General features: G+C 42.5%; 1 protein-coding gene across 1 annotated transcript in view; it reads left to right on the forward strand.

Annotated features, from left to right (window-relative positions):
* Positions 1–4,786: 4,786 nt before the first annotated feature.
* SAMHD1 (SAM and HD domain containing deoxynucleoside triphosphate triphosphohydrolase 1) overlaps positions 4,787–24,524 on the forward strand; it is a 59,707-nt gene continuing 39,969 nt past the window's right edge. Inside the window, exons 1-3 of the mRNA XM_080814522.1 lie at positions 4,787–5,097; positions 11,780–11,846; positions 16,887–16,959. Coding sequence (XP_080670648.1) covers positions 4,890–5,097; positions 11,780–11,846; positions 16,887–16,959 — 348 coding nt within the window. The 5' untranslated portion in view covers positions 4,787–4,889. The remainder of the gene's footprint in view (positions 5,098–11,779; positions 11,847–16,886; positions 16,960–24,524) is intronic.

The raw sequence follows: 24,524 nt of genomic DNA on the forward strand, positions 1-24,524 counted from the left end.
TTTGAGAGAGTGAGAGAGAGCCAGAGAGGGAGCACAGAGGGGAGGGACAGAGAGAAGAGCAGACTCCCCGCTAAGCAGGGAGCCCGATGCGGGGCTTGATCCCAGGACCCCGAGACCATGATCTGAGCCGAAGCAGATGCCCAACTGACTGAGCCACCCAGATGCCACTTTTTTTTTTTTTAATTATTTTTTGGGGGGGTGTCAATTATCTTAAAACACAGCAGTTGGTCCAGGAATGAACATGATCCATGCTTGTTGAAGTTATTCTGTTGGAACTAGAGGAGCAGAAGCTTTCTTTCATTTCATCTCCTCCAAGTCTCTGCTAAAATAGCACTTTCTCAAAAGGCCTATCATGACTACCTTATCCAAAATTGTGACTCTGTCCTTCTCCACTCCTCTTAAATTTTTTTCCATATCACTAACTTCTAATATGTTTGCTACTTTTAAAAAAATATTTATTTATTTATTTATTTGAGAGAAAGTGAGAGAGTACATGAAGGGGGGAGAGGGCAGAGGGAGAGGGAGAAGATACTTCTCACTGAGCAGGGAGCCCCATGTGGGGACCAATCCCAGGAACCTGAGATCACGACCTGAACTGAAGGCAGATGCTTAACTGAGCCATCCAAGCGCCCCTGTTTACTACTGACTGAGCCACACAGATGCCCCAAAAAGATATAGTTCTTGAATGAATGGATGAATGTGTTTATAACCAAATAAGTCTAACTAGTATAATAGGTATGGACTGAGGTTATTATAAGGATTAGAAAATATTGGGACACCTGGGTGGCTCAGTTGGTTAAGCAGCTGCCTTCAGCTCGGGTCATGATCCCAGGGTCCTGGGATCGAGTCCCACATCAGGCTCCTTGCTCAGCGAGGAGCCTGCTTCTCCCTCTGCCTTTGCCTGCCTCTCTGTCTGCCTGTGCTCACTCTCTCTGACAAATAAATAAATAAAATCTTAAAAAAAAAAAAAAAGAAAATATGGATATAAAGTAAAGCACACGTAGGATGTCTGAGTCATATTAGGTACTCAAATATGGTTAACTATTGTCATTCTGCAAGGTCTCTTTTTTCAAAGATTCCGAGACCTGGAGATGAGTTTCTACTTTCACGAAACAGAAAAAGGTTTATGGGGATGCCTGGGTGGCTCAGTTGGTTAAGCATCTGCCTTCAACTCAGGTCATGATTCCGGGGTCCCCGGATGAGCCCTGCTTCGGGCTCCTTACTTGGTGGGGAGCCTGTCTCTCCCTCTGCCTGCCATTCCTCCAGCTTGTGCTCTGTCTCTGTTTCTCTCTCTCTGACAAATAGATAAATAAAATCTTTTTTTTTTGTTTTGTTTTTTATTTTTTTAAAGATTTTATTTATTTATTTGACAGACAGATCACAAGTAGGCAGAGGCAGGCAGAGAGAGAGAGGAGAAAGGAGACTTCCCTCGGAGCAGAGACCCCGATGCGGGGCTTGATCCCAGGACCCTGGGATCATAACCTGAGCCGAAGGCAGAGGCTTTAACCCACTGAGCCACTCAGGTGCCCCTAGATAAATAAAATCTTTAAAAAAAAAAATGTTTATGGAGCACCTACCATATATATATGGTATATATATACCATATATACACATTTTGCTTTCCACGTTTTCCTTCCTGAGCATTATTTTTATCAGATGAGAAAATCAATTATTTTTTTTTTTAAAGAATTTTGGCTTGGTGGCACCTGGTAGGCTTAGTTGGTGGATCGTGCGACTCTTGATCTCAGTGCTGTGAGTTCAAGGCCCATGTCAGGTGTAGACCCTACTTAAAAATAAAAAAATGAATTTTAGCTTGGCTTTGGGATTTGTGGCAAATGTTAAAAAAAAAAAAAAAAGAATGTCTTAAGGAGGCTAAGTTCAGCGAAGGGTGAAGAGGAAGTGAAACAGAGAGTGACAGCTGGCATTGAGAACCAGCAGCACTGGTTGAAGAGGAAGCTGTGGAGAGAGATAAAACCACATAATTAATGCTGACAGAAATAAAATTCCCCAGCTCAGCTAGGTGGGTGGAAGGTAGCTATGTAAGGGCAGGGAAAAATCCTTGGGGATAGTCAAGGTCATGAAACAATGGGCCTTCAATTAATGAACATTACAGATTTTTCAAGTGTGAACTATGACAAGTTTGGCATGAGAGGAGAGGTTGACCTGTCATTTCTTTCAAGGTGACCAGAGCACCAGAGGGCCTATGTCAAGGAGGTAACTATTCTCATGTTGTAGAAAGGCGAGATAGAACAAGATCACTGGGGCTATGAGTGGACTTCACTGCCCTGGCAAACTGGAAAGCTCTGAAGTTTTGGAGTCAGCTGTGAATTTCCATTCTGTCACTTACTAGCCATGTGACCTTGAGCAAGTAACCAACAACCTTGCTCAAGATCTAGGGCCCCTAGAAAAGAAGGGATAAGGAGATGAATAATAAACATGGCATTAAATGACACTCTTGAACAAACACAAACAAACAGAAAATGAAAGTTCTCAAAAGCAACTGCTTTGAACAAATCCAGTCTATTAAATTTAAAACCCTGCTTATATCACCTTCTACTGCCAAGGAAACCTTGCAGTCAGGGGAGATTTTCCTGCAAGTCTAAAAAAATACAAGTTTTCAAGCCAGCCATTTCCAAGTTGAAATAGGCTTTCATTCATGGGCTATTCATTGTCTCTTTTACCCCTTTGTTTGGGTTTCATGAGTCTTGGCAACTCTGTTCTTTTCTCAAATTATTCTGGCACTTAAGAGCATTTTTGCTGAGCCTGGCCCTTCTGTGCAGATGGAGGGCAAGTTCCAGGCTTCATCACTTACTAGCTGTGAGACCATGAGCAAATTATTACTTATTTCTCTCTGTAGCTCAGTTCCTTACACCCTAGGATTGTTATGATACATACATTAATTAATATTTGTAAAGCCCAGGTGCCTGGGTGGCTCAGTGGGTTAAAGTCTCTGCCTTCGGCTCAGGTCATGATCCCAGGGTCCTGGGTTGAGCCCGGAATAGGGCTCTCTGCTCAGCAGGGAGCCTGCTCCCCACCCCCATCCCGCCCACCTGCCTCTCTGCCTACTTGTGATCTCTGTCAAATAAATAAATAAAATCTTAAAAAAATATATATTTGTAAAACCCTTAGAACAATGCCTGGCATCAGAGTAAAGATCTAAGTGTATGCTAAGAATATTTTATGGGGTGACCACCTGGCTCAGTCAGTAGAACATGCACTTGATCTCAGGGTTTTGAGTTCAAGCCCCACACTGGCTATAGAGATTGCTTTTTTAAAAAAAGATATTTTGCTCTCTACCAGACCACTAGTTCATACTGCTTAATAATAATCTGTTTCATTCATCCTTTTTTTTTTAAATTACATGTTTTGTTTTGCCTTTTTAAGTTATCTCTATACCCAGAGTGAGGCTCAAACTCATGACCCCTGGGATCAAGTGTCAAATGCTCTACTAACTGAGCCAGCTAGGTGCTCATTCATCCCTTATCTCCTAGATGGGTCTGTGGCTGGGTTGATGGTGTGGTGTATTGGCTTTAGTGGTGGGAGTAGTGGTCCTATTACCAGTTAATTGCACACACTAGGATTTATAGGGAAGTTTGGTCATGCCCCTGAGTGATTAAGGTGATGGGGACATGCCTCTCATTTTTACAGACTGTTACCACCAGGTGGTAAAAATCCTTGAAGATAAGTTTTAAGTAATGTTGAAAAAGAAACAGGCCCAAAATAAAGTCACCTGTGCTAAGCCCCATATTAGCAAACCAAGACTTAATATCTAGCCTAATTGCAGTTTCAACCTTTCCCAGGACTGTGAACTTTAGTCAGTCTGGAATTTCCTGGCCAACACTGGTGAGGTAGCAGCCTGGTAGACTCCTGCCTTTCCCCCAAAGTTGGGTGACTTTGCCTAAAATCATCCTTTCTTTTGCTGTGACTTCCTTGTCTTACCCCATTTCTGCCTTTAAAAATCTTTCATTTTGTACAGCTCCTCGGATGCTGTACAGCTCCTGGGATGCTGCCCTATTCATGGATCATTGAATAAAGCCAGTTAGATCTTCAAATCTACTCAGGTGAATTTTGTTTAACAGTAATCAGATTGGCCACTTCCTTTCCTCTGGACGGGGAGTTGGAATAGGGAGAGGAGTTAAGGATTCTTTTGGAGAGAAGTCTAAAGTCTGCTTCTGTAGGGAATCCTGTAGATAAGAGTTTACAGATATGTGTAAGACTGATGAATCACAGACCTGCCCCCACCCCCGAATAATATACATTACAAAAAAAAAAAAAAAGTTTATGGATAGGAACCCCCCGGCCCTCTAACTGGCTGGAAATACTGTAGAACCTGTGCAGCGCAATAAGACTACCTTCATATCAGATTTGAAATCATTCCAGGGTCTTCCAGATCAGCTTCTTGCCCGTTTTTCTCTAATTGAGAAGATGGCCAGCCTGATGGCCTTTTAGGTTTCTTTAAGTTTGGGGCATCTGAAACACGGCCAAGGGTATACCTGGGATACTCATTTGGAGGAAGGCATCCTCAATTCACCAGAAGAGGCCTTGCTCCGGACTGTGAGAGGATTTCCACGGGTCTTAGGTACAGTCTTTCCTTACCTCGTCCTTACTAGCACGGCCTTGGCTCTACTTCTAGTCTCTCTCCCTTTCTGTAAATTCCCGGACCTGTAGAGGACCATTGGGCTGTCATTGCGCCTGCGCACGGGGGCCCGGTGGCTGAAGTGGCTGGGCTGCCCAGCCCCAAGGTCTGAGCTGTCAGTACGCCTGCGCGGGAGGCCAGTTGGCTGGCAGTGCTGTGCGGTCTCGTCCTCAGCGACCGGCAGTCAGTGCGCTTGCGCGCGGTCTAAGCGCCGCGGTTCTTGACTGTACTGTGCCGGGCGCTGGTGGTAGCCATGCAGGGAGCCAACTCGGAACAGCCCTTCAAGCGGCCCCGATGCGATGGCAGCCCAAGAACCCCTCCAAACAACCGTTCCGCGGCGGCGGCGAAGTCCCCGGGCCCCGAGCTCCTCCCAGATCCCCAGACCTGGGGCCCGGAGCAGGTGTGCCGCTTCCTAGAGCGCAGTGGCTTCAGTGATCCCCGACTACTGGACCGCTTCCGAGGTAGCAGGGCTAGAGGGCTGAGGGGCCGGGGGACGGCGACCCGAGGCGGAGGCGGAGGGCCTGAGGAGAGGGCGCCCTGGGACAGTGAGCTGGGGGCCTCAAAGAGGTCCCGAAGCGGGGAAGGGAGACCTGCTCGGGGAGGTACCAAAGGGGTGGACCTGAGGCGCCGAGCCAGGGTTGACCTGCGGCGGAGAACGGAAACCTGAGGCGAAGAGCCCTCCTGAGCAGGGGCCCTGAAGCAGGGAAGGAAGAGTGCGCGGGGAGGCACTCGCAGGGGTGGACCTGAGGCGGGGGGTGGGGGTGGGAGGGGGTCGGGGTGGGGCCCCTACGGGAGGAATGACCTGCGTCTGAGAACGGAAACCTGAGGCGGCGAGGAGAGAGCAGGCGCTGGAGGTACAGAAGGCGCCCGGAGTGCACCCTGAGAAGGAGTAAGGAGAAATGGGGCTTTTGGGGTTGGGGACCCGCTGGAAGAAAAACAGCTTTGGGGACTGTGAACTTGTGCGGGGCGCCTGGTCTGATGCTGGTGGGTTTCTTTGGAAACTTGCCACCTCAGCGCGGGATAGGCGGACTCAGTTCCTTTTCTTAGAACTTTTTCCCCAGACCTGTCATTCAGGCACCCTGGGCTCAGGAGACCCCTCCGTGTTACTACTGCAGCTCCTTGAACACTTGCCACCTTAGAGTATGTGCTGCTGCTTTTAAGTTTCTGTTTCCTCCCATCATCTCTCAAGGCTAGGTGCCGTTTTCCTAAGGGAGAGGAAACATGCTTTGTTAATCCCTGAATCCCCATTGCCTTACCGTAGCGTCCCAGTAGGGCTCAATATATTTGTTGACTGTACTTGTAGAGCTTGGTAATGTTTATGTTTTGCTCTCCACAATCTATTTCCCTAGTTAAATCTGAGCACTGAACTTCCAGCAGTCCACAACTTGGCCACATCTCTTCGGGAGATGTGTGGGTTGTGAATTTTAAGCAACTGGCTCAAGTTCAAGTATCTATCCACTTGAAATCTACTCAACTTCCCCTGATGGATATGAAGCTTAACCTCTCTCTGTCTTATCCTCTGAAGTGTTCTATAGGAAGGTGGTATCATTTACAAATTTAGTAAACTTCTGCAATTATGGGGTAGAGTCCCATTTATCTAGGGTAGGAGGAACTTTAACTGTTCAAAGACAAAAAATATAGATTAATGGTGCTGGGAATCGTAATTCTCTTTTCTCCTCTACCCTTTGGTTTTCCTCCACTCTGGATGGAATCTTTCTCTGAATAGCAATAGGTGGGAATGAAGTAGTTTTATATTTTATGTCTCCAAAATATGATTGACTATGTTGTTGGCTCTGTTTCCATGGTGGTGTTGTACTTCTTCTTTTTTAATTTTTTTTTTTTTAAGATTTTATTTGTTGGGCGCCTGGGTGGCTCAGTGGTTAAAGCCGCTGCCTTCGGCTCAGGTCATGATCCCAGCGTCCTGGGATCGAGCCCCGCATCGGGCTCTCTGCTCAGCAGGGAGCCTGCTTCCTCCCTTCTCTCTCTGCCTGCCTCTCTGCCTACTTGTGATCTGTCTGTCAAATAAATAAATAAAATCTTTAAAAAAAAAAAAATAATTAAAAAAAAAAAAAGATTTTATTTGTTTATTTGACAGAGATCACAAGTAGGCAGCGAGGCACGCAGAGAGAGAGAGAGGAGGAAGCAGGCTCCCCACTGAACAGAGAGCCTGATGCGGGGCTCGATCCCAGGACCCCAAGATCATGACCTGAGCCAAAGACAGAGGCTTTAACCCACTGAGCCACCCAGGCTCCCCTGTTTTTCTTTTTTTAAAGATCTTATTTATTTATTTGAAAGAGAGACAGACAGAAATAGTGTCAGAGATCATGAGTGGGGAGGAGAGGAGGAAGCAGGCTCCCTAGGGCTCCATCCCAGCACCCTGGGACCATGACATGAACCGAAGGCCAACGCTTAACCAACTGAGCCACCCAGGTGCCCATCAGTGATGTTCTGAAGAATAATTCATCAACCTTCAGAATCATCTTTTCTCTTGAATGCACAGTCTAATACTAGTCTAATACTAGCAGAATTCGAATTCACTACATGCTTTTTTTTTCCTTAAAGATTTTATTCATTTATTTGACAGAGATCACAAGTAGGCAGAGAGGCAGGCAGAGAGGAGGAAGGAGGCTTCCTGCTGAGCAGAGAAGCCCGATGCAGGACTCGATCCCAGGACCCTGGGATCATGACCTAAGCTGAAGGCAGAGGCTTTAACCCACTGAACCACCCAGGTGCCCCTCTTTTTTTTTTAAAGATTTTATTTATTTGAGAGAGAGAAAGTGCGAGTGCATGAGCAGGGGGGAGGGTTAGAGGGAGAGGTAGAAGCAGACTCCTCTGCTGAGCAGGGAGTCCAGCCTGGCTGGATCCCAGCACCCTGGGATCATGACCTGAGCTGAAGGCAGACTCTTTTTTTTCCCCAAGATTTTATTTATTTATTTGTCAGAGAGAGTGAGCACAGGCAGACAGAGAGGCAGGCAGAGGCAGAGGCAGAGGGAGAAGTAGGCCCCTCCTGAGCAAGGAGCCTGATGTGGGACACCATCCCAGGACGCTGGGACCATGACCTGAGCCAAAGGCAGCTGCTTAACCAACTGAGCCACCCAGGCGTCCCTGAAGGCAGGCTCTTAGCCAACTGAGCCACCCAGGCACCCCTCACTACATGCTTTTAATTGGTACCAAAAAAACCCACAAAACAAAAAACAAACAAACTGACCACATGGTAAAATTAATTGTTCATTTCTTTTTTTCTTTTAAAGTTCTTTATTTTTATTTTTTAAACAAATTTTTTTTGAAGACATATTTATTTATTCTCAGAGAAAGAGTGCAGGGCGGGGAGAGGCAGGGAGAAGGAGAGAGAGAATCCCAAGCAGACTCCCTACTGAGCCCAAAGCTCAATTCCGGGCTCCATCCCACAGCCGTGAGATCTCAATCCCATGACCCTGAGATCTCGACCAAAGCAGAAATCAAGAGTTGGACCCTCAACTAAGGTGCCATCCAGGGCCTCCAAGATTTTTTTTTTTTTTTTTTTAAGTAATCTGTATACCTATCAGGGGCTCAAACTTAAAACCTCAAGATCAAGAGTCATAGGTTCCACTGACTGAGCCAGCCAGGCACCCCCTCAACTGCTCATTTCTTAACTGTTTGTTTTGTCTTGACCAAAGATTAGTCAGGCTTCTCTCTCTCTTAGAGGGCCCTGAACTCTTGCTTGCCGCTAAACTGGAGCAAGCACTAAGAAAGCGGAATGCTCCATGATCAGCTTCTCTTGGAACCGGCTGAGCATAGCAGGATATTGTCATGTCAGACCCCAGTGGGGTCACTTCCTTCCTAAAGATTCTGCTTGCCCCTCCTTTACCTGATAAAAAAACAGCAGCACCATCTTCTGTTTGACTTTGGAGATTTCTGAAATCTCAACATTCTCCCTATTGCAATAGTCTTTTTTTCTAATCCCTATCTTAGTCTGGATTTATTTATTTATTTATTTATTTTTAAAGATTTTATTTATTTGTCAGAGAGAGAGAGAGGAAGTGAGCACAGGCAGACAGAGTGGTAGGCAGAGGCAAAGGGAGAAGCAGGCTCCCTGCAGAGCAAGGGGCTGGATGTGGGACTCGATCCCAGGATGCTGGGATCACGACCTGAGCTGAAGGCAGCCGCTTAACCAGCTGAGCCACCCGGGTGTCCCTGGATTTATTTTTATTTGGCAAAACTACATACAAAGTGTTGGTCCCTTTCCTTTTTTTTTTTTAAGATTTTATTTATTTATTTGACAGAGAGAGACACAGTGAGAGAAGGAACACAAGCAGGGGGAGCCGCTGAGGGAGAGGGAGAAGCAGGCTTCCCGCTGAGCCCAAGGCAGACTCTTAACCAACTGAGCCACCCTGGCAACCCTAAATAGAAAAATATTTAAAGATTGATAATAAGAGAAATGGGTAATCCAGTGAAGTTGATGGAAGTGTCTATTGGGTCAAACCATGGGTGGCTTCGTAATACTTTTTTACTTAGGAAATTTCACTTGGAGGAATTTACAGATAGAATTGTACAGGTGTCCAAAGAAATATATTCAAGATCATTCTTTTAACCATTGGTTATAAATAGCAAGAAAGTAGAAATAATCTATCCATTGATAATAGTTATATATAATAGTGATAGCTAACATTTCCTCAGCATTTACTTTGTATGAAGTACTGTTCTGTGTACATATTTTATCTTGTAAAATCTTTACAACAACTATCATATCGGTTTAGGTATCCTCATTTTAAGACATACTCATTTAGGTATCCTCATTTCTGAGCATAAGGCTCAGAAAAAAATTGGTTAAATATACTATGGGGCATCTAATTGTAGAATATAAGGTAGCCATTAAAAATGATGTGGTTTGGGGCACCTGGGTGGCTCAGTGGTTTGGGCCGCTGCCTTCGGCTCAGGTCATGATCTCAGGGTCCTGGGATCGAGCCCCGCGTCGGGCTCTCTGCTCAGCAGGGAGCCTGCTTCACTCTCACTCTCTCTGCCTGCCTCTCTGCCTACTTGTGATCTCTCTCTGTCAAATAAATAAATAAAATCTTTAAAAAAAAAAAATGATGTGGTTTAATAAAATTGACAGAAAAGATTTCTGTGACATCTTAGGTGTGAAAAAATAAATTATAAACAGCATAATTCCATTTGTGGAAAACTACATAATTGCATAGCTCAGGATCTTTTTAGAAAAATATGTCTTCAAGTGCTCACTTCAGCAGCACATATACTAAAATTGGGATGATATAGAGAAAATTAGCATGGCCCCTGTGCAAGGATGACTCGAAAAAAAAAGTCTTCAAATTTATTAGTATTTTTTAATTTTAAGTTTAAAAATTAAAAATTTTTTTTTTTTTTTTTTTTTTTAGTAGGCTCCATGTCCTGCATGGAGCCCAATGCAGAGCTTGAACTCAGAACCCTGAGATCAAGACCTGAGCTGAGATTAAGAGTTGGATGCTTAACCAACTAAGCCACCCAGGCTCCTGAAGTTTTTAGAATTTTTATTTAAGTAATCTCTACATCCAAAGTGGGGCTCAAACTCAACAACCTCAAGATCAAGAGTTGCATACTTTACTGACTGAGCCAGCCAGGCATCTCAAATATGTCTTAAAGTTTATTGAGAGTATTTTTAGAAAACCAGGATAGCACTAGAGTAAAAATACAAAATGAAATTTTACTGAACTTGAAATTATTCTTTTTTTCCGTTTTTGTGTGTTTTAAGTAGGCTACATGCCCTGGACATAGCCTATCACAGGATTTGAACTCACGACCATGAGATCAAGAACTAAGCCAAGATCAAGAGTCTGCCACTCAACCTACTGAACCACCTAAGTGTTCCCAGGCTATGGTTTTGGCTTGACTATTCTATGAACAATAGATTTACATTTCTTTCCCACCCCTCTCCCCACCTTAAACTCACCTGTTTTAGAAGGAAGCTGCCAATTTTGCAACGTGGAATTCCCTGCAAATAATTTTTCAAATAATTTTAAAAATTTCACTTGAGGGTTGCCTGGGTAGCGCAGTCCTTTAAGCGCTCAACTCTTGGCTTCAGCTCAAGTCTTGCTCTCAAGGTCATGACATCGAGCCCAGCCTGCATCAGGATCTGTGGAGTCTACTTGAGGCTCTCTGTCCCTCTCCCTCTGTCCCTCCTCCCTGTGCACTCGCTCAAACGCACACGCTTTCTCACAAATCAATCAATCTTTAAAAAATTTTACTTGATTTGGGGTGCCTGGGTGGCTCAGTGGGTTAAAGCCTCTGTCTTCAGCTCAGGTCACGATCCCAGAGCCCTGGGATTGAGCCCCACGTCGGGCTCTCTGCTCAACAGGGAGCCTGCTTCCTCCTCTCTGCCTGCCTCTCTGCCTACTTGTGATCTCTGTCTGTCAAATAAATAAATAAAATCTTTAAAAAAAATTTTTTTTACTTGATTTATCAAAAAAAGCCTGTTGATATAGTTATCTAATTAAAATGAAGACCTTCCAAGTGGCAGGGGCTCCTGGCTGCTCAGTCAGTAGAGCATGTGGCTCTTGAACCTGGGGATATGAGTTTGAGCCCCATGTTGAGAAAAAAACCTTTCCAAGTGACAAATGAAAATGTGGTACTTAGGGGCACCTGGGTGGCTCAGTTGGTTAAGCGTCTGCCTTCAGCTCAGGCCATGATCCCAGGGTCCTGGAATCGAGCCCCACATGGGGCTTCCTGCTCAGTTGGGAGTCTGTTTCTCCCTCTGCCTCTGCCTCTGCCCTCTGCCACCTGCTCATGCTCTCTCTCTCTCTCCCATAAATAAAAAAAATCTTTTTTTTTTTTTAGATTTTATTTATTTATTTATTTATATGACATAGGGAGAGAGATCACAAGTAGGCAGAGAGGCAGACAGAGGGAGAGGGGGAAGCAGGCTCCCTGCTGACATGACCTGAGCCAAAAGCAGAGGCTTAACCCACTGAGCCACCAGGCGCCCCTCATAAATAAATAAAATCTTAAAAAAAAGAAAATGGTACTTAACACAGTTCATTGCCTGGAGTGGGTGGTTAGTAAATGTCAATCGGACTAAATTCTGGCAAATCTAAATTAAAAGAAATAAAAAAGCATATGCTGTAAATATTGATACCATTTTTTCTTTTTTTTTTTTCTCTCTTTCTTCCAAAGAAAATAAAATCACAGGTTTGACACTGCTCCATCTTAATGAGTCAGATCTTGAAAGTCTTGGGATAAGGTAAGAATGATAAAATTCACCTTGTAGCCAAGCATACTTATGACCTTTTTATTCACCTCTAAGGGACAAAGCCCATAATCACTAATATTAACTGTCCTCATTTTAAATCTAGAGAGTGTTTTAAAACAGAATACCTTGCCTTCTGGTTAACACAGTTGTTTTTGTTTTTGTTGTGCAATTCCTGTGTTACTATTGCTAATGATTCCTATTTTAAAAAATTTTGCTGACAAGCCTTCATGAAGTTTCAGTGATCAACTTTTTATTCTCAAGTTCAGAATAATTGGATTATACACACCATAAAATATATAAGAACTGATGGGGGAAACGTTGGCAAGAAAAATCAAGGCTGTATCCTATCTTGAACATGTTTCTAGGTCTTCCTAAAGCTATCTTAAGACTGAGATGTATCCCTGGTATTAGATTTAAAGATGCAATTGAAAGTAGTTTCATCCTTTTTTGGTTGTGTGATTTGGGACAAGTGATTTAACTCTTCAGTTTCTTTTTTTTTTTTTTCCTTTTTTTTTAAAGATTTTTAATTTATTTATTTGGCAGACAGAGATCACAAGTAGGCAGAGAGGCAGGCAGAGAGAGAGGAGGAAGCAGGCTTTCTGCTGAGCAGAGAGCCTGATTTAGGTCTTGATCCCAGGTCCCTGGGAATATGACCTAAGCTGAAGGCAGAGACTTTAAACCACTGAGCCACCCAGGCGCCCCAACTCTTCAGTTTCTATACCTGTCAAATGGAAAATAATGAGACAATGTACATAAAGTGATTCGCATGTTGGCCCTTAATAAATTATAGAGATCCCTGTATAAGGCTGGAGGTTTCAGGGTCTAGATTAGTGTGGATCCACTTTAAAGATCACAGATGAGGAGCAAATATTTAAATATTCCTTAAAATGGAGACTTTGGGATTTTTTTTGTTTTTTGTTTTTTTTAGAGAATTGGCAACAGTGGTGAAATAAGGTTTTTTCCTTCTGGAATTCCATTTAGCTAAATGTTTGTAGTAACAGTAACCAAAGAATCAAAACAAAGGATTATACTTAATTACTTCCTGCACTATTGTTTAGTAGTTGATAATAGAAGCAAATTGTGAGAAAAGATAACCTTAGAACTTTTTTTTTTTTTTAACCTTAGGACATTTACTTGAATTTTAATAAATGTGTCCTTTGGATCAGAATCTTCAAGAGCCTCATCTTGCCTCTTTCATAATCACATTTCAGCCCACTCAGTCCCCTCAAAGTCCCCCTTACTACTTTTTTTTTTTTTTAATTTTTAAAAAAGATTTTATTTATTTATTTAACAGAAAGAGAAAAATCACAAGTAGGCAGAGAGGCAGGCAGAGGGAGAGAGGGGGAAGCAGGCTTTCTGCTGAGCAGCGAGCCCAATGCGGGCCCGATCTCAGGACCCTGAGATCATGACCTGAGCTGAAGGCAGAAGTATAACCCATTGAGCCACCCAGGCGCCCACTAAGGTATAATAATTGCTTACTATTTTAATTGAATTGCATTTGCTCTAATAGAGTCGTGCTTTTAAAGAGAACCATTTACTTTGTGGACCTGGATACTACTATTTATTCCACAAATATTATGGAGGGCCCACTGAGTGTTAGGAATTTTTCTAGGAACTTGGGAGACATGAGTGAACAAAATAGAATTTCAGCAGAACGTTATCCAGCACAGCTTGTTACCTACCTTATTATAACTCTGATGTGGATTCTTCAGGATTCCTCAGGGCTGTGTTTTCCAATGCAGCAGCCACTAGCTCCATGTTTAAATTAATTAAAATTAAATTAAAGTTTCAATTCCTCACCTAGCCATATTTCAAGTGCTCAGTAGCCACTTATGACTAGTGGCTACCATGTTGGACAGGGCAGATATAGGACATTTCCATTATGGCAAAATTCTGCTGTATAGAGCTGCCTTTGGTGATCCCAGTAGGACCAGTCAAAGTTGTTAACAGTAGTACAAGTTCAACCAATTTATTAATATAGCCTTGTACTCTTCTCCCCTCCTTTCCTCTTTCACCTTTTCTAGGATTCATATTCTAAAATAAATGACCTATCTGTAAGCTCTTGTTCTAGACTCTGCTTTCTAGGGGGGATCCAGTTTAGACAAGTACTTAAATTTTCTCAAGTTTATGATCAACCATTGATTTAAAAATTTTTTATTAACATATGTGTTAACATATGTATTTATTAATATAATGTATTATTTGCCCAGGGATACAGGTCTGTGAATCATCAGGCTTACACTAAAAGATTTTGCTAATAAGTAAAAAACATTGGTATATTAAATATTCAAATCAGTTGTAAGAAATTTTAGATTTCAAAAATTATAAAATACCAAAATAAAATCTTACTGTAGTCTAACTATGGCCTGTGACTACTTTAAAGATTTATTTCTTTAAAAAAAAAAAAAAGATTTATTTCTTTATTTTTTAGAGAGAGAGAATGCACCCGTGTGCATGACCTGCGGGGGAAAGACCAGAAGGAGAGTTAGAGAAATAGACTCTCCACTGAGCATGGAGCCCCACACAGGGCTGGATCTCACCAACCTGAGATTATGACCCGAGCTGAGATCATGACCTGAGCTGAAATCAAGAGTTGGAGGAGGCTCAACCGACTAAGCCACCGAGGCACCCCCGCCCATGACTACTTTAAATTTTTGTTTAAAGTACTGTTTATTTAGGGGTGCCTGGGTGGCACAGTCAGTTTGGCCCCCAGCTCTTGATTTCAGCTCGTTCATGATCTTGGGATCTTGGATCTGGTCCATGTTGGGCTCCATGCTCAGCAGGGAGTCTGCTTGAGGGTTCTCTCCTCTCCCTCTGCCCCACCCCCGACTCACACACAGGGGCTCTCTCTCCCTCTTTCTAGAATAAATAAATAAATCTTCAAAATGTATATGTATATTACTGTATTTTTTATAGCCTTTGTTAAAATAAAACTGCTAGGTTTTGGTTGGCTTTTTTTTTTTTAATTTTTTTATTTTAATAAACATATAATGTATTTTTATCCCCAGGGGTACAGGTCTGTGAATTGTCAGGTTTACACATTTCACAGCACTCATCATAGCCCATACCCTCCCCAATGTCCATTTCCCCACCACCCTCTCCCGTCCCCCCTCCCCCCCGCAACCCTCAGTCTGTTTCTTTTTTTTTTTTTTTTTTTTTTAAGATTTTATTTATTTGACAGAGAGAAATCAGAGCTAGGCAGAGAGGCAGACAGAGAGAGGGGGAAGCAGGCTCCTGCTGAGCAGAGAGCCCGATGTGGGGCTCGATCCCAGAACCCTGAGATCATGACCTGAGCCGAAGGCAGAGGCTTAAACCACTGAGCCACCCAGGTGCCCCCAGTCTGTTTCTTGAGATTGAGTCTTTTATGGTTTGTCTCCCTCCCAATCCCATCTTTTCATTTTTTCTTTTCTTACCTCCCCCCAACCCCCCCGCCTTGCATCTCCACTTCCTCATATCAAAGAGATCATATGATAGTTGTCTTTCTCCGATTGACTTATTTCACTAAGCATGATACCCTCTAGTTCCATCCACGTCGTCGCAAATGGCAAGATTTCATGTCTTTTGATGGCTGCATAGTATTCCATTGTGTATATATACCACATCTTCTTTATCCATTCATCTGTTGATGGACATCTAGGCTCTTTCCACAGTTTGGCTATTGTGGACATTGCTGCTATAAACATTCGGGTGCACGTGCCCCTTCAGAGCACCACGTTTGTATCTTTAGGATATATACCCAGTAGTGCAATTGCTGGGTCGTAGGGTAGCTCTATTTTCAGTTTTTTGAGGAACCTCCACACTGTTTTCCAGAGTGGTTGCACAGCTTGCATTCTGGTTGGCTTTTTTTATGTACTTTAATCAGTGATTTCTTTGTGAATAGTTTCTTTTTGGGTTTTATTAAATGATGAATGTTGAGTATTAGTTCAGGGAAATATTGGGCAGCGAGATTGGTTTAAGTTTGCTGTCTTATGCTGTGACTCGTGGTTATACTCAACTGTGCGACGATACTTAACCTCACTCAGTTTTAGATCACCTATAACTACTTCTCCAAGCTTGGCCTTTCCCTTAACAACCTGATGAAGATGATAGGGAAATAGGGAAACACAAGGTATGCTGCTTTATGATTTATCAGCTGTAATAATGCTTCTGTACATCCCAAGAATATCATTCATAGATTATATAGTTATCATAAGTCATAGAGTACAATATAGAGGCCAATTGTAGTGATTCTATCTAGGACTTTGAGCGCAAGATTTATTTTTCAGTCTAATTAGCTAGTAGATTAGTAAATTCTGCCCCTTTGCCTGCTGCTTCTGTTAATAATTAGCCAGGTGTCAGGCTAACTTGCTTGGATCACTAAGTGTAAATGATGCAGGACAATGAATTATAGGATTTTGAGCTGTTTATGTTAAATACCATTAAACTTATTTATTGAAACTAGAGCATTATGAGGGATTACTGACAAAAGAAGATGGGTGCAAGTAAAGGTATAACCTTCATATAGATTTGGTTTGTGCATGAGTCATACCTAGTACTCACATTTTTCCTGTGCTATGGATAAGAACATTTATGTACTAAAAAAGGCCGAGTGATTTCCCCCCCCCGCCCAAGGTCACACAGAGTCTGTGTACAGATATGAATCACTTCTAATTTCAAAGTCCTTTTTCATGTGTTCTACTTCAGATTTCAGAGTCCTTTTCCCTGTGCTCTGCTTCAGAGTGCTATCTTAAGCCATGCAATTCAGGGTTGTGAGGGAAGATGTCAACTTCAGTTAGATTAAAATAAGTTTGAAGTATCAATTGAGCACTTAGTAGAGACATAGGAGATGTTGAAGTCTGAGTTACCAAGGGCAGAAGCTTAAGAGAGAATTTCTAGGAGGGGATGTATGTCTGAATTATTAATTGTTCCTTTTAATCTGACCTCTCATTATATTAATGTAGATAATTTAGAGTTGATTATATACTATTATATACTCTAGGGATTATTATTAAGCAAATAATGATAGATTTGCTTATCCTGTTATAATTTTAGTGCCTTGGGGGACAGAAAGAAGCTGCACAATTATATCCAACAATTGAGTGGGATTTATGGTGATTCAATGAAGGTAAGAGAAATCAGAGTCATGTTTCTTTCTTTTTTTTTTTTAAAGATTTTATTTATTTATTTGACAGATAGAGATCACAAGGAGGCAGAGAGGCAGGCAGGGAGAGAGGAGGAAGCAGGCTCCCTGCTGAGCAGAGAGCCTGATGTGGGGCTCGACCCCAGGACCCTGAGATCACGACCTGAGCCGAAGGCAGAGGCTTAACCCACTGAGCCACCCAGGCACCCCTTCGGTGCTGTTATTTAAAGCACAAAAGCTTTTCATTTTGATACAGTCCAGTTTATTTTTTTCTTAAGTTTTTATTTATTCATTTGACAAAGCACAAGCAAAGGGAGCAGCAAGGAGAGAGAGGGAGAAGCAGGCTACCGGCTGAGCAGGGAGCCCAATGCGGGGCTCGAACCCAAGACCCTGGGATCATGACCTGAGCTGAAGGCAGAGGCTTTAACCCACTGAGCCACCCAGGCGCCCCGTGTCATGTTTCTTTTTAATATAAAGTGATATAACTTAGAATGAACACATGTGGAATTCATTTTATTAGTTTTTTAAAAGATTTTATTTATTTATTTTAGAGAGGGTGTGCAAGCACACACATACAAGCTGAGGGGAGGGACACACAGAGAGAGAGAATCTCAAGCAGACTCCCCACTGAGGGCAGAGCCAGATGCACGGTTCAATCCCAGGACTCTGGGATCATGACCTGAGCTGAAGGCAGACGTTTAACGACTGAAACATCCAGGCACCCCTATTTATTTATTTTTAAAGATTTTATTTATTTACTTGAGAGAGGGTACGTGTGAGCTAGAGGGAGAAGGTGAGGGAAAGAGAATATGAAGCAGACTGCACTGAGCACAGAGCCTGACAAAGAGCTCCATCCCATGACAATGAGATCATGACCTATCCTGAAACCAAGACTTGGCTGATGAATTGACTGAGCCACCCAGGAGCCCCCTTGCCTTTTTTTTTTTTTAAGATCTTATTTATTTATTTGACAGAGAGAGAGAGAGATCACAAGTAGGTAGAGAGGTAGGCAGAGAGAGAGGGGGAAGCATGCTCCCTGTTGAGTAGAGAGCCTGATGCGGGGCTCGACCCAAGGACCTGAGATCATGACCTGAGCCGAAAGCAGAGGCTTAACCCACTGAGCCACCGAGGTACTCCTCCCTCGCCTTTTTTTAGAAGATTTTTTTTTTAATTTAATTATTTGTTAGAGAGAGAACGAGCGAGCACAGGCAGACAGAGTGGTAAGCAGAGGCAGAGGGAGAAGCAGGCTCCCCGCTGAGCAAGGAGGCCGATGTGGGACTCAATCCCAGGACGCTGGGATCATGACCTGAGCCGAAGGCAGCTGTTTAACCAACTGAGCCACCCAGGCGTCCCTAGAAGATTTTATTTTTAAGTAATCTCTACACCCAAAGCGGGGCTTGAACTCACAACCCCAAGATCAAGAGTCACATGGTCCATGGACTAAGCCAGTAAGGCATCCCATTTTTGAAAATATTTAATGAATGTATTTGGTTTGGGCCTACAATAATTTTATAGACCAAGTGGTGGTTCTTTTTTTTTTTTTTTTTTTAAGATTTTATTTATTTATTTGACAGAGATCACAGGCAGGCAGAGAGGCAGGCGGGGGAGGGGGTGGAAGCAGGCCCCCCGCTGAGCAGAGAGCCCGCCGTGGGGCTCCATCCCAGGACCCTGGGATCACAACCCGAGCTGAAGGCAGAGGCTTCAACCCACTGAGCCACCCAGGCGCCCCCCAAGTGGTGGTTCTTATAGCAAGTATTTTATTTGAAGAATAATCAAATCCTAGCCCTTTCTGAAAAATCTTCCTAATATTAAAATGCCTCATTCTTTTCATGAAGAATTAAATAGAGTTACCACTTTTCAAAGATGATATTTAACAATTTTGTCTTGTTGGAAGAAAGTTGCTCTTCTGTAATCTATTTTGTCCTTCATGAGAAGGGCAGCATAGGGTGTCTTCTTCAGAAAAGACATAGATAAGTTTTATTAGATGAGATCATGTGACCTCATTTTCACAGTTACAATTTACAACAAAATATATATTTTTTAACTATAGGTATTTTTTTTAAAGAGTTTATTTATTTGACAGACAGAGATCACAAGTAGGCAGAGAGGCAGGCAGAGAGAGAGAGGGGGAAGCAGGCTCCCCACTGAGCAGAGAGCCTGATGCGGGGTTCAATCCCGGGACCCTGGGATCATGACCTAAGTCGAAGGCAGAGACTTTAACCCACTGAGCCACCCAGGCGCCCCAACAACAAAATATTTTTGCAGTAATATTCAAGATGGTCAATAGTTTCATTTGCTCACTTTTACTCTGTTTTTCATCAGAAATGGGAAACTGTCTAACCACATTTATAAATTATAAATTACAGTTGTTGAGAATATAGGTTAAAGTTACTAAATACTTTAGTCAGTAAGTCACTGTATAGTAATAAAATTGATAGCTTATATGATTTTACTTCCAGCAGCAGCACAGTGGAACAAATAATTGATTCCTACTCTAATTTGGTATCAACTTTTTATTCTCCTTTTTTTTTTTTAAAGAACAGATTTAGTGAGATATATTTCACAAAGCTCATGATTCAGTCACTTAAAGCCTACAAGTTGGAGCTCCTGACTGGCTCAGTCAGTAACGTGTGCAGGTCTCAATCTCAGGGTCATGAGTTAAAGTCCCACATCGGGATAGAGATTACTTAAAAAAAAAAAAAAAATTTCTTTATGTATTCTGGATACAAGCCCCTTATCAGATATATGATATGCAAATTTTTCCCCCTTCTCTGGATCATCTTTACTTTCTTGGTGCTGTTCTTTATATTTTATTTTATTTATTTATTTTTAAAGATTTTATTTATTTATTTGACACAGAGAGAGAGATCACAAGTAGGCAGAGAGGCAGGCAGAGAGAGAGGGGGAAGCAGGCTCCCTGCTGAGCAGAGAGCCCAATGCGGGGCTCGACCCCAGGACCCTGGGATCACGACCTGAGCCGAAGCAGAGGCTTAACCCACTGAGCCACCTAGGCACCCTTTTGGTGCTGTTATTTAAAGCACAAAAGTTTTTCATTTTGATACAGTACAGTTTATTTTTTTATAAGTTTTTTTTTTTTTTTAAGATTTTATTTATTTGGCAGAGAGAGACACAGCGAGAGAGGGAATACAAGCAGGGGGAGTGGGAGAAGGAGAAGCAGGCCTCCCGCCGAGCTAGCAGAGAGCCTGATATGGGGCTCGATCCCAGGACGCTGGGATCATGACCTGAGCCGAAGGCAGAGGCTTAACCCACTGAGCCACCCAGGTGCCCCTTTTTATAAGTTTTTATTTATTCATTTGACAGAGCACAAGCAAAGGGAGCAGCAAGCAGAGAGAGAGGGAGAAGCAGGCTACCTGCTGAACAGGGAGCCCAATGCGGGGCTTGGTCCCAGGACCCTGGGATCATGACCTGAACTGAAGGCAGATGCTTAACCAACTGAGCCATCCAGGCGCCCCTAGTTTTTTTCTCTTTTTGTCTCTCAATCATATCCAAGATGTCTCTTATCATATCCAAGGAACCATTGCCTAACCCAAGATCAAAACTTTTATTCTTGGGTCAATTTTCTTCATGCTAAATTTAGTTGGCCTCTGAAACTGGGAATTGTGTAACAGTAAAGAGGAATTATAGTGTTCGACCTAATAGGTGCTAAAGTAGCACCTAAGGGGTGCTAATTTGTCAAATGAATCTTAAGGGAGTGAAATGCCTGCTTTATGTACTTTCTCTTAATATGTGTTAAATTATAACATCACCAGCTCTGTATCTCTCTGATGGCTCCCCCTCCCTCTTTTTTCTTTTTTCCCATTCTCTCTTGCCACTACTCTGGACGTATGTTCTATTATCTCCCCCAGAGGACAGGAATGGTGCCTTACTCATCTCATCCTCAGTGTTTGGCATAGACAAAAGGATTGTTTGAAACGTATCATATAATCTTTAAAAGTGACAAGTAAGGGTAAGGAGTAGTTTATATTAAATAATACTGGGAGAATAAAAATAACAGTATAAACACTGATCAAAACACTTTAATATATTCATATTCAAGAGTTGGAAAGGGAATAGGAAATAATATAACTTGAATTACCAGCAACTTGTTACCCAGCACTAGGGAATGGTTTAAAAATGTTAGTTCATCAGGGGCACCTAGGTGGCTCAGTCAGTTAAGCATCTGACTCTCGATTTTGGCTCAGGTCATTATCTCTGTGTGTGAGATTAAGCCTCCTGTCCGGCTCTGTGCTCAGTGTGGAGTCTGGTTGAGATTCTCCCTGTTCCACTGCCCCTTCGTTCCCCCACTTGCTCATGCACTCGCACAAGCATGCACACTCTCTCAACATAAATTTAAAAATCTTTTTAGAAAAAGTTCATTAATGGGGGCGCCTGGGTGGCTCAGTGGGTTAAAGCCTCTGCCTTCAGCTCAGGTCATGATCCCAGAGTCCTGGGATCAAGCCCCGCATTGGGCTCTCTGCTCAGCAGGGAGCCTGCTTCCCTTCCTCTCTCTGCCTGCCTCTCTACCTGCTTGTGATCTGTCAAATAAATAAATAAAATCTTTAAAAAATTTTTTTAAAAATTTAAAAGTTCATTAATGAAATGGAGCCACTCTAAGGAGAATTATTGGGGTGCCTGGGTCAGTCTATCAGTCTGTAGGGCATGCGATTCTTTTTGTCTTAGCATGCAATTCTTGATCTCAGGTCGTGAGTTCAGGCCCCACACTGGGCATAGAGCTTGCTTTAAAAAAAAAAAAAAAGGATGGGGCACCTGAGTGGCTCAGTCATTGAGTCTCTGGCTCTTTTTTTTTTTTTTAATTTATCTGACAGAGAGAGATCTTTTTTATTTATTTATCTGACAGAGAGAGATCACAAGCAGGCAGAGAGGCAGGCAGAGAGAGAGGGGAAATCAGGCACCCTGCTGAGGAGAGAGCCCAATGTGGGGCTCGATCCCAGGACCCTGAGATCATGACCCGAGCAGAAGGCAGAAGCCACCCAGGCGCCCCAGAGTCTCTGGCTCTTGATTTCAGCTCGGGTCATGGTCTCCAGTCATGAAATCAAGCCCTGCTATTGGGCTTATGCTCAGCGTGGAGCTGCTTGAGATTCTTGCTTTCCCTCTGCTCCTCTACCCACTTTCGTGTGCACGATTGCATGCTCTCTCTCTCTCTCTCTCTCAAATAAATGAATCTTTAAAAAAAAAAAAAGCACAATTAGGGGTGCCTCTGCCTCTGCCTTCGGCTCAGGTCATGGTCTCAGGGTCCTGAGGTCATGAGAGTGTGGAGAGTACTCTCTCCATTTCCTTCTATCCCTTCCCCCATGCATTCTCTCTCTCAAACAGATAAACAAAATCTATTAAAAAGATAAAAATAAAAAAAATAAACTCACTGAAAAATATTTTTAACATATAATATACACTTTTCATGTCAAAATGCATCAAAGGCATGTAATCATTTTACAGATTTTTTTTTTTAAGATTTTATTTATTTATTTGACAGAGATCACAAGCAGGCAGAGAGGCAGACAGAGAGCGAGAGGAGGAAAGAGGCTCCCTGCTGAGCAGAGAGCCCGACACGGGACTCGATCCCAGGACCCTGGGATCATGACCTGAGCCGAAGGCAGAGGCTTTAACTCACTGAGCTACCCAGGTGCCCCCCTGCTTGTCATATATTTAAAGATTTTGGGATTTGACACCTGAGTTGAGTATCTGACTCTTGGTTTTGACTCAGGGTGGTGAGATCAAGACCAGATTTGGGCTCCAAGCTCAGCGTGGAGTCTGCTTAGTACTCTCTCTCCCTCTCCCTCTGCCTGCCCCCCTCAAATACATACATAAATCTTTAAAGATTTTGGAACATTTTCTTGTCTGATAAGGACATCCAAAGTTTGAATTTAACAATATTGACTGTGTCTTCTATTCCAGGGATACCGACATCATTCTTGGTATATTATTAGAGGTGACTGAACTTGGTATAGTTTATTATGGTGATAAAGTGGCTTTGTAGAGAAGGGTGAAAAAATATATCAGTCATCAACCATAAATCTCATCTTAAAAAAAATAAAATAAATCTCATCTTTGTTAATATGAATACAAATTGTTTAACAAAGTTGTAAATTCTAGTCATTACTTGACTCACACTGTCAGTATGCAACTTGAATTGAGTTATTTTTAAAGGAAATGACTTCTTTATCACCAGCATCTTCAGATGTTGGGCCAGATGACCCCTTTAAGCTTCTTTACATCATTGAGCTTCTCTAATTCATATTTTATATATTTCTGTGTATGGGCATGGTACACTTTAACTATAGTAGTATCTTAACATATGTATATTTCAATGACAGTTTAACAGTATTTATTTATTTATTTTTAATGATTTTATTTATGTGTGAGAGAGTGTAAGTGATAGAGAAAGAGGATGAGCAGGAGGAGAAGCAGAAGGAGAGGGAGAAGCAGACTCCGTGCTAAGCAGGGAACCATATGTGGGGCTCGATCCTGGGACTCTGGGATCATGACCTGAGCCAAAGGTAGACAGTCAACCCACTGAGCCACCCAGCTGCCTCAACAGTAGTCATTTATTTATTTATTTTTTTATTTTAAAGATATTTCTTTTTTTAAAAGATTTATTTATTTATTTTTAGGAAGATTTTATTTATTTATTTGACAGACAGAGATCACAAGTAGGCAGAGAGAGGGAAGGGGAGAGAGGAAGGGGGAAGCAGGCTCCCCACTGAGTAGAGAGCCTGATGCGGGGCTCAATCCCAGTACCCGGGATCATGACCTGAGCCGAAGGCAGAGGCTTTAATCCACTGAGCCACCCAGGCGCCCCTTATTTATTTATTTTAAAGATTTTATTTATTTGACAGAGAGAGACAGTGAGAGAGGGAACACAAGTAGGGAGAGAGGGAAAAACAGGCTCCCCGATGAGCAGAGAGCCCCATGTGGGACTCAGTCCAAGGACCCTGGAATCATGACCTGAATCAAAGGCAGACACTTAATGACTGAGCCACCCAGGCGCCCAGCAGTAGTCATTTAAAACACTTAGTTGGTGCCTGGGTGAGTCACTGGGTTAAGCACCTGCCTTCGGCTCAGGTCATGATCTCCAGGTCCTAGGATCAAGCCCCACATCCCTCTCCCTGCTCAGTGAGAAGCCTGCTTCTCTCTCTCTCTCTCTTTCTCTCTCCCTCTGGCCCTCCTGACCACTTGTTCTCTCTCTCTCTCAAATCAATAAAATCTTTAAAAAAACAAAAATATAACATATTTGAGCTCCTACTATTTGTCAGGCACTATGCCGTGTAATGAGTTCTAAGACTATGGCAGTAAATGACACATATAACGCCCTTCACCTCACAGAATTCCATACATTTTTAAGAAACTTCATGGAAAATTTTGAAGCAGTTTGAAAATCATGAATTAAAAAAAAAATCACGAATTAGATCATTCATTAAATTTCTTTTTGTTTTTTTTTTTGTATCTTTCTCTTTAAAAGGCAGTTGTGGATAGTTAAAAAAGAAGTATCTTTATTTATTATTTGAGATTTTATTTATTTATTTTATAGCAAG

The sequence above is a fragment of the Martes martes genome, assembly GCF_963455335.1.
Source record: "Martes martes genome assembly, chromosome: 9".
NCBI classification, from domain to species: Eukaryota; Metazoa; Chordata; class Mammalia; order Carnivora; family Mustelidae; genus Martes; species Martes martes.